Source organism: Mercenaria mercenaria, chromosome 3 (genome assembly GCF_021730395.1).
Source record: "Mercenaria mercenaria strain notata chromosome 3, MADL_Memer_1, whole genome shotgun sequence".
In the NCBI taxonomy this organism is placed as follows: Eukaryota; Metazoa; Mollusca; class Bivalvia; order Venerida; family Veneridae; genus Mercenaria; species Mercenaria mercenaria.
Window position 1 is genome coordinate 72,448,158 of NC_069363.1, and position 11,429 is coordinate 72,459,586.

Sequence of the window (11,429 nt, forward strand, 5' to 3'; positions counted from 1 at the left end):
AATTAACACATCACTTAACCAGAACGTAACCGCTGACGTCAGGATTCTCTTACGGTTTTCGACGTCATCGACGTCACTTTGGCATCTCATCGAACAAAATCTTGATGTATTTGTCTGATTTATATAGTTTTCTGTAGTTCGAATGCAGTTTGATTAGCAATCATTAGGATTATCTTTTTTCGTATATTTCTTGAAATGCTCTAAAATATTGAAAATGAGGTAAGATTTAATTGTTCATATGAAATAAATAAAGAAGTGAATTAGTTAAGAAATAATATATCTCATCCAGTGATTTGTCGTTGAATAAATCATTGTTTGGAGTTCAGATGCGAAGGAATTATATCACGAGGGCGCAGCCCGAGTGATATAATAATACGCATCTGAACGACACACAATGATTTATTCAAGAGCAAATCACTAAATGAGATATATTATTTCGATTCTAACACGTTACCAAGGATTTTTAAGTACATCCTTGACGACATTCATTAAATATTTGCCCGTTTTCAATCGGTTTCTTTTCCAGTGCGCTGCCATGCCGTTTGACTCCATGACGTAATAATTGTGACGTCAGAACAGTGATTTGTTGTATAATAATTCACTGTTTTCTGCCTTCTTTGTTTAATAGGAAAATGAATCGGATCGTGTTAGAATATAATGTAACCAACATGTGTGATGTTTTTTATGAACGTTTTATCATGGACACTAGAATTTCAGGTTCACTCCATTAAGGTCGGGGTGGGGGGGGGGGGGGGGGGGGGGGGGCGCACTCTTCTGTTCATTATTCATAACAAGGGAAATACAAAATGTATCAAAATGTACTAAAAACACATATTTCAGCCGCTATTTTGATGTTGCCGGTACCTGTTTATATATTTACAAATGAATCTAACCGCACAAAAGCATATTTATCTAAATCAAAATTTATGAATGAGTATTCACTAATTTCTCTGGACTGTAACAGTCACATAGAGCATGGGAACTTCTAATATAATTAATGCTATCCGGGCGTGTATGCTGTAATCATAGACTTACAAAGTCTGTTGAGATCAAGTAATCTGCAATAAAGTTTATTCTTTCTTCATACTGACACTGATGTTTTCTCAGAAAACCATTTTCTCTCTAGGCTCAGAGTCAGAGGTAGATCTAAGTGTTGTTGTAAATTTTTTCAGAAAGTGCTATTAGAGAGGATTAATTTTATGGCCAAGTGCTTTACATTTAATGACTAACGACTGATGCCAGTCTACTCTAACCAAAGCACGTGCTTTAAATCTTTTGAAAACCGAAGCTATTCTTTTAAAGGCACTCGCTACAGTTTTTCCGGACGGGTCGATATTTACCCCAACACCGTGCCAATTGGTTGTGTTTCTAAGGCTGATCACTACCAAATAGAATGTAAGCCTCCGCTGGTCTAGTCACAAGTAGTCCAAATATAAATAGTACTAATCTTTTTTCCTTTCCTAGTGCATTTTCTCGGCAGCAACGTGCTTACTTTTACCCTACCGCGTTTCAGTATGTATCACTTTGCATTCTAATGAAATCGGCATGTTCCTATCGCATGCTAGATGAAAATGGCGGCGTAAGAATTTAATGTCACGAAAAGAGAAATTGAAAGAAGCGAAAAGTAGTAAATTCAGCGGGTTGTATTTAACGAACTGTAGTTTTCTTATATAAAAGTTAACACCCCCTTTTCTTTTTGTTTTTCTAAAGTAGCGATCTAGTTCTTTATGGGAATATAAGTGTCTGAAAATCTGATATGCTAGAAAATGTCGAAACACCGTTATGAAGTGAGTTGATTTTATATGAAATAAAGAACAGCTGGATTTAGTGGTGTTCAGCCTCTAATCGATGTAACTCACTGCAGAGTTGGCGCGGTCTTCTGCGCATGCCTGGAAGTAATTATCTAATGTCGCGTACGGCAAAAATTCGCAACTTATTGTATGTTCGCATGCATTTAATGTACAAAATGTATAATATACTGACTAAAGGTTAGGGTAAGTATCACCATGGTTAAAATATATACATTTAAAGTACTTTTAGTTAAAATTGCTTCAATCCGACATATACTGGAGTCTGTTATTTATACCAGCGCTCAAACACTGCATTGAGTCACAGCTGTTTCTAATCCCGTACTGTACATTCGTAAACTATAGGTTTTGTAAAAAAAAAAGGCGGAAACTTTCATCGTTCTATGCCATCCAAATGCTTCAGAAACACCTTAAAATCCGCTTATTAAGAAATCTGCCGTTTGATAATTTTATATATATATTTCTAAGACATTTGCTTAAACACTGAAAGAGTATTTCGTACCAACCTGCGTTGTATAAATGCCTGCCACACCCCACCTCGTTGTAATTTGATTTAAGCGAAATCTAATATGGTGACCTATCAATTTTCTTTTTGTTTTAGATTAGGTAGATATAACCAAAGGTATGTGCAGAGTTTGATTAAATTCTATTATGTGAAACTCGATAAAATAGCAGAAGTACCAACTTAAAACTGACAAAAATATGCAAAAATAGTCATTGGGTCTGCTGAACAAGTATTCCTTTCTTTACAAAACCATGTTCTTTTGATTTCTCTGAGCATGTTTCAAATAGATATATTGTTTTCCGTTATAAAAATGCTTAAATAATCAAATTTATGCTGATTATTGTACTTTACTGAAATATATTTTAGGATTACAGAAATTTTGAAAAATTTTTAAAATAGCACCATATCTAGGGGCAAATTAAATTGAAACAAAGCTGGTGACCTAGTACTTTTATTTCATTTTTCATTACATCATAACATGATCTTTTAATACAAAATATTTCATCGAAATCTATTATTGAGAAAAAAATTATGAAACTGTAGCGAGCGTCCTTAAGAATCAAGGTACTGTATTTGTAGAAATTAGCGTAAAAAATTACATGCCTGCGAATAAAAATGTTTTCTTTAACTAATTTACAGTTTCGTTATATTCGGTCAAAGAAAACTTTATACTGTTTTCAAACAATTCTGATATTTTTGTTTTGCTTTATTGCTTGCTTTCTCCGTGTCAGTTTATTTCCAGTGTATCAGACTAAAGGTTATCGATGCTGCCTATGTGTTAGTAACCATAGCTTTGTTTTCAAAGTGATAAGAAAAAGGACTAGATTTTTTAAACAATCAGAAGGGAACAGTTAAATCATTTTCTTACAAAATGTTTCTTGTCAGAACACCAGCCAATTCAATGCTACGCATCAGCCTGTTCAGAGATCTGCAAACAAATCTGTCTTTTAAATCACATAAATTTAGCTTTAAGCATACTCCTTCTTTAATGAAAGCATTAAAGATCATTTCAATTGTTTCTGGAGGATTTTAACACTACTAATAAATATTGTACAGAACAATAAAGCAGCAAAAATCAAAGGTCATGAAAATGTTGGTAATTACGTTTGAATATTATAAATAAACGAAATTGCTTGACCCTTATGACAAATTATATTATTGTTGCCTAAAATATAAATGAGCTATACAGCCTCGAATGTATTTGCAAGGACAATTAGAGGGTTTGGGGTCAAGCTGCCCCGGAAATAATTCGGTCTAATTTAAGTAGCTTTGCTGGTAGCTGCCCTATAAAAGCCTGTATGGCTCATCTGTATTTTAAAAAAATACCTGCCTTTAGGTCAAACAAATATAATAAACCGCATAAATTGTTCTAGACCTAATGCAAACTAAGCGCAGTATTCTGTGACATGTACATGTAAAATCAAAGATTCCCAGGGTAGAGAAAGGGATATAATGCAAAAAAGAAAAGAAAAAATAGCAAAATTTTATACAGTTTTTATTACTTTAACCGTAATTCTTGCATAAAAACTACTTTTTTCACTGGATCCGCCCATGTATAAACGGGAGAAAAATCGTGTGCAAACAAGGCAATTCACGTGCTGTTAATACATGATTTTTATTTTTGAAATGCTTTGCCAGGGACGTATGTATGTATTTCTGCGCAGACTGATATTTGGCATCTGCATCTTGTTTCTTCCATAATAACCTCTTCTTGAAGCATTATAGACACAATGTAATCCATAGTATGTTTAGCTGTATCAGTTTCCAACCCAAAACGTACTGCCCCCATCAATGTACGCACTAACTTCTCTTAGAGTTTACTCCCTTTACAAAGCGTCTGTTCAGTTATTGTAAATAACTGTGAATAAATAAGTATCGCGTGTAACTTGTGCTATTGTCGGTTTTTAGGTATTATATTAATGACTTTTGTTAGTATCAGTCGGTTTGTTTTTACCTGATTGTTCGCAGAATTCATATAATAAACCTCGAAAGCTAGTCACTAGCTTCGTACTCATCCGTACTCTGTTTGTTCGTACTCAAAATAATTCGAATGTAAAGTTGTTATTCTTAAAATAATTGTGTTCCTGTTTATCAAATTTTTAAGTTATATGCAAAATTATGTGTAATGTAACGTTTGAAATAACCAAAAACCTTCAAATCACGCTTTTAGTAGTGTTGTTGTTACGTGTGCCCCGGTTACGGATATTTAAAACATGTTTACCGTTTCCAAGAACAACAAGAATGGTAAATAAAAAATGTACCGGAATCGTCAAGTCATCACATATGAAAACAATGCATTTAGTCGTCGTGTAATGTTTTTATGCAAGAATAGCGACAATACACGTTTGTTTTGTGTATTAACGCCTGCAGAAGCCCTTGGGATATGTTTGTGACCTCGACCTTCGGTCTTCTGCGGGCTTCTGCAGACGTTAATACACAAAAAAACGTGTATTATCCCTACAATCTAATCGAATTCTAAGTCTTTTATAAATGAATATATAAACAATAAGATAGCGAAGCGAGATCTAAAGTTTAGGCTGGCCTGGGGGCGTTACACTTTGACTCGATGCACTCCTGAATCAACTAAGGTGCACGCAGTATTATATATATGTTTACCATCGTTAAAAGTTCGGGAGCCAACTGCTGCATTCTGCTTGGTTTTGAGAGAAAACGACTCTCTGTCCTAAATTGGAGTTTTACACTTGGTTATATTCTAAGGATTTTTTATTATAGGGAAGTTTATGGAGCAGGTGGAGGTGATACAGGGGTAATCCTTCTGAAAGTTTTTGGTTGCGGGTTTATCCCGCTACCAAAGTTAAAGTGTATTTCTGACAATCAAAGCGTCTTTACTTTATTCCGAATCACATCCAGACGATGTTCATGTGCTACACAAAATAGTCCCATTCATGAACATTGCGGATGAATTATCAATGAACAAGCAGTTCTTATTCAACCTGTATCCACTCAAACTGACCATTTAGATCATATAAGATCTATCAATGATAAGGTATTCCAGCCCATGGTTACATCACAAGCTGGGTCAGGCAGAGTTCATCTTAGATATGAGGCACATTAAATTTGTATTTGTTTCTCATTCATGTATATTCATAGACTGGCATTTAAACAGAAAATAAATCTACCAAAAACCCGCAATCATCAGACATTTCAAGGCTTTGATTTAACATTGCGAATGCCAAGTAGATGAGTTTAACACTGAAAATAGGGTCGTCGTTACTGAGAATTGTTATAATGTAATTATAATAATTGATTAAACTTAGATAAACGATATTTTGAGTAGGGATTTAATAGGGTGTGAGAGACTTATAGGAGGTTTATTTTCGATTTTCACTTTATTCAGCTCATGAATGCTTATGCCTTTTATTTGAAATAATTGTGTAAATATTTGTTCTTTTGTATGTATATTATTGTGCAGATGTTGTTCATGTATATACGTTATGCTCTCCATTATTGGAGGAAATAAAGAAATCTATCTATCTCTTTAAAATATTATTGCATAGTCTAATTTTTCACAAACGCAAAGCTGTTAAAATATGCAAAAATGTCCAAATCTAAAAAAGTTTGTTTTAAAATTTAGTCCAAACTATTTATAAGTTGCTGACAGTCGACCATATGTTAGACTTGCTGTAGCCATATATATTATCCTCATTAAATAAAGAGTATTATTATTATTATTATACAATGAGTTGAAAATGATTTTACTTAAGTTTTGACTGCGAAAAGCCCAGTTTTACAAATAAAAATAATTTCAAAAAAATGTGTCGACAAATTTTATTCATAATCCGGAATATGGTAAATTTTTTAAATATATGAAAATAATGATAGTTCATAGAAGAATGACCCTAGGTTAGAATTTTAGCTTAATTGCTCAAAACACGAACACTATGGGGTTGTCGAGCTTTAAAATTTTACACTGCCTTCTTTATATAACTTTTAAAGGTCCATTACTAAGGGAAAGTGAGTTGGCAATTTTTTTCATAGCCAGTGCATAGACTTCTGCAAGACACTAAATAATGAAGATTGGCAGGTCAAAATTTACAGAAGGTCTTTGGAACTCAAAGAAATGTATGTGTATTATGTTGAAATTTCAATGAATCGACAGAATGACCCCCAGGTCTTTTTAACTTTCTTCATACTTCATAGAAAAATAATTGTACATATACTGCGATTTATTTCGAATTTCTACATACCAACTTTCATTTTCCAATAAAATGAAATAGTTTCTGTGCTTTTTAAAAGAAATTAAAATGTTCACTTTCCTTAGTATTGGACCTTTAAGGTTTAATCTATTATAGCAAACAAATGACATTCTTGCAGAAAAAATAAGATCATTTTTTCAGTATATACATAAAGACCATTTTCTGAACTTTTTTCTACATTCAAACCTGTGACATAGCCCATCAGAGAACAGAGACTACTTGTTTCATTAACAAATATAGCATTTTATTTTATTCTAACCTGTACAAAAATACAACCTGCATATAAAAACATATACTGTATACAACCTGCACATAAAAACATATACTGTATACAGCCTGCATATAAAGACGTATACTTTATACAACCTTCATATAAACACATATACTGTATACAACCTGCATATAAAGACATATACTGTATACAACCTGCATATAAAAACATATACTGTATACAACCTGCATATAAAGACATATACTGTATACAACCTGCATATAAAGACATATACTGTATACAACCTGCATATAAAGACATATACTGTATACAACCTGCACATAAAGACATATACTGTATACAACCTGCATATAAAAACGTATACTGTATACAACCTACATATAAAAACATATACTGTATACAACCTGCATATAAAAACATATACTGTATACAACCTGCATATAAAAACATATACTGTATAGCTTTCCAAATGTATGCTTTGCCGAACTGCCCTTTTTGGGGAATCCTTATTTTGCTATTTGGATGTTTTTCATACATGTGCAGTAGAAAGACAAACTTTTTGTGTTTCTTCACTATGTATGTGTATATCAAAATGTTGTTATTTCCCTCAAAACGGATAAAAAAGCAAAAAATAAAACGAATATATTTATCTTTGGCATCATTCTATGTGGTTTTGTAACAGTTTTATTATATGTCAACACAGGTTTTGTCTAATAATGTATACAAGTTACTACGTTTACCAAAGGAAAATTGCCGTACCATGCGACAGTCTATTGCTCAGATGGTAACCTATCTGTATACAGCATATGTCACAGCTTGTGTATAAGGTGAAATCGAATTTAGGACAGACAGTCAATGGAAATTGTGACTAAGTGTCTTTCTCTTAAATAATTAAGGCTCTTCGGCTTTCCAGTGTTACATGGTTATCCTGGTATTAAGTTAGGATCCATGATGGTTTGTTACGTTTTACTCAATAAAAGGAAACAGAAAGTCATCAACGCACAGAATCTTGATATAAACCCCATTATCTGTCAATATGTGGCGTCGTATAATACGTCACAAATTGTCTAGTCGAAAATATCACCATTAAAATCTAATAATATTATTTTCTTGGTGGTAAAAGTAAAACAAAACGTTGATAATTTAAAATGGTTCTAACTAGCAAGTGCGTTTAATATCCTGATCTGATATATATCTGACAGCATGACAAAATCGTGAGCATGCATAAGACAGGAACACATAATACCTGAATTACATCTGGCAGAGATATTGTTCTTTTTCTTTATATAAATATATGTGTTGCATTTGTTCTAGTCAGGTACGTGTCATAACAATTCTCTAAACAGAAAATACCAATCTTACGAACATCAACTTTCAGCGGACATATGTTAGTCGAACAAATATACATTCGTATACGTGTAAGTGGTTAAATCGTTACCAGATAAGAAATAAAAATGTTCGTCTAACCAGTAAAACTAAACATCCATTAAGACTTGAAACAACAGTCAGAAACTATTCTACAGTTGTCCAGATTTTTCGGCGTAGCTATCTAAGCCAAGTTTTGACCTACTTAAAGAACCAATGTCACTTTATAATTCTTCGACCAATAAAAAACAGCAGGACTGGACAGAAATGAATGCATACATACTTTTAATTGGCTGAATTTAATATACTGTTTCACTAAACGCTTCGTGACATTTTAACAAAGTATAACGGAGATATCGGACGAAGCACAAAGGGTTACTGCAGACAGGAGGTATTTATACATGTCATATTAAAGTTTTACTTGAATGATGCTTGGTTTTTAATACACGAAGCTTGGAACTCCAGATTCGTGTAACTTTTTATGTATAGTGTAGTTGACGGTCGTGGTGAGCTCGGCTATCTCCGTAAACTCTGTAATGTACTTGCGGATTTATTTCAACCGCTTGATTGAACTTATAATAATAAATGCAAGTGTTTGATATGACTTTAAATAACAAAATACCGTCTATTTGCTGGTATGTCTAACGAAAACAGTCAGACATTGATAATAATTTAAAATTGCACAGGAATATTCGAAATCTTTTGTAAAGAGTCATAACTTTGTCAAGAAGTAATGCATTTCTTATGTAAACAACGCAATCCCCACTGACGCCGAATATCTTTTTAGTCCCCGACCGATACTACACAGAAATATTCCCCATGATTAGACAATGTATCGCGCACATGACCCATGGTGGTCGGTCAAAGGTCAAGTAAAAAAATCACCGAAAGGGGACTTCTGTATTGGTCACTTTTTAAAGACATTTCTTGTTTTATTTATCAACATAAATCATAGTGTACTATATTCATAGAAAGACGCCCAATTTTGCCTTGTCGTTCATTTTGATGAACATAAATGTAAATTTAGAATAGTTTTGTAACGTTATATTTTGTTTTAAGTAAAACACCCTACAATACAAACATCTGGAAATGCAAGATACTGCGTACATACGTCGTTCTAATGCATTTTTCGTTTGCTCTAATAGATAGCTAAATAGAGAATAGTAATTCGTACATACAATCTTTTATGTGAGTTTTGTTAAGATTGTTGATAGCATAGATAGTCAGCAAACTTTGTTTTAGGGAAAGTGCATTTTTCTCTATCCGCATAGAAAATGGAGCATGACTGTATACCCACAACAGATATACATTCAGACAAATCAATATCATAACTGCGGCATGTCGTTCATTTAAAATTCAGGTGCGACATATGTGATGTATTCTGAACTTGCATCGGCAAATATGAATTGTATTTGTTTCATCAATAAGTCAACAAGTTTGCGTTGTATCAGTTTTGTAACAATCAGGCAAATCATGAATAATAAATGTGCTTTCTCTACTCTTCCGGCCATAACAAGTCATTTATTGCGTCTAAATCTAAAGCTAAACAAAACTGAAAATACCACCTTCTGTGATGAAAAAAATTACAGTCAATACAAACATTAACCACCAGTCATATTGAACTTTCTGTATATACATACCAGTAGAAGTATCATAGCACCATTGGTAAGTTTAATAAATAATACGTGGAAAATTCTAAAATCATTAAAAGCAAAGTAAGTAATGTAGTTTCTCTTCCTTCATGTTCTTAATTCGTTCTACCGATCATCATGCTGAAGGAAATTTGATTCAGCTGAAAGTTGCTGTAAGTTGTGAAAAATCATTGGCTTTCTTGAAAATTTTTCATTGAGCTGTTGCCATTACAGGGTCAAAAACGAACACATTAGCATCACATAGTCAGACATGGGACCATTGACAATGCAGTGTCACAAAAGGGACCAATGACAATACAGAGCGAGAAATGGGACCATTGACAATACACAGCTAGGAATGGGACCATTGACAATACAAAGCTAGAATCGGGACCATTGAAAATACAGAGCGAGAAATGGGACCATTGAAAATACAGAGCGAGAAATGGGACCATTGACAATACACAGCTAGAAATGGGACCACTGACAATGCAGAGTCAGAAGTAGAAGCATTACAATATAGTGACATGCTTCATGGAAAGCATTGAGCACAGCAAACGAAGTCAGAATCAAACTCCGCAAGCAAGCCAACAACTACTCTATGCATTCTTTCCTCTTCCAAAATATTTCCAAGAATTTCTACAAATATTTCATTAAAATGAATACTATGTTGGATTTCCGTCATTTATAAATTATATTCAAGACACTGAATGCGTATAACTTCAGCTGATATTTATGTAAATATATCATCAACAATTCAGTAACGAAAACTCCCATACTTTCAGCTTTCGCCATGTTATAAAGTATTCAGATAGGTATTAACAAGTCAATTGCATTGCCATCGGAAAACTTAAATGACAAATTAATATGAGTGACTGACACTCGCTTTTGGCAAAATTAAATATTTCTTATTTTAAGTTTTATACAGACAGCAATTTGTGCACTTTGGCTTTTGTGAAATGTGTATTTTGTCTTGAAAGTGACCAATGATACTGTTTTCTGTCTTGAATGCTGGCTTGTGCCTGTTTTGTAATTTTCATTTTGAAACGTTCAAAACTGCAACTGGAATTCTACCTCAATAAAATGTTCTGAATGTTAAGTTTGATGAGATCGCAATAAGAACAATTTACCTGTACTTCATGGTGCATTTCTTGTATGTCATCAAACGGGTCTGGTGGGTCTTCCTTGGCTCCCATTGTATAGAATATCCCTGGCCGTGTGGCTCGCACACCGGACCTACCCGTTTTGCGTAAATTATCCAATACTGAATTTAATAAATCCCGACCTTCTTTACGAATCCTACAGGATAAACACCAAGTCTCAGCTTTCAAGAAGCAGAACAAACTACTATCCGGTTTCATACAAACTCGACAACAATGTCTGGCGACAATGTCAGGCAAAAATCTCTTGCAACAATCTCTATATCAATTTTATAAACGCTTGAAGTGTTTTTTCTGCTTCAATTAATGTTACATATTATTTTGATAAACTTGAATTCGTCACATATTTTTTGCATTCGGAAAAAAAAATCAAAATATAAAATATTCAGTTTCTTGCCAAAAGTCCAAATTATGCTTATTATAAAATAATTATTTCCTTAAATGGAAATTCAGTCTAATCTAAATCGGTAAGGCATAGTTACATTATCCTCTCCGCTATTCCTTCCATATC

The 11,429-nt window shown here is 33.4% G+C and overlaps 1 protein-coding gene across 2 annotated transcripts in view; it reads right to left on the bottom strand.

Annotated features, from left to right (window-relative positions):
* The window catches only part of LOC123524427 (tetraspanin-18-like), a 96,712-nt gene extending 85,283 nt beyond the window's left edge, over window positions 1-11,429 (bottom strand). The window contains exon 1 of one of the 2 annotated variants that reach the window (XM_053538867.1): window positions 10,889-11,429. In XM_053538867.1, the coding sequence (XP_053394842.1) occupies window positions 10,889-11,119 (231 nt within the window). In that variant the 5' untranslated portion in view covers window positions 11,120-11,429. The remainder of the gene's footprint in view (window positions 1-10,888) is intronic. The other variant, XM_053538871.1, reaches the window with a different exon arrangement.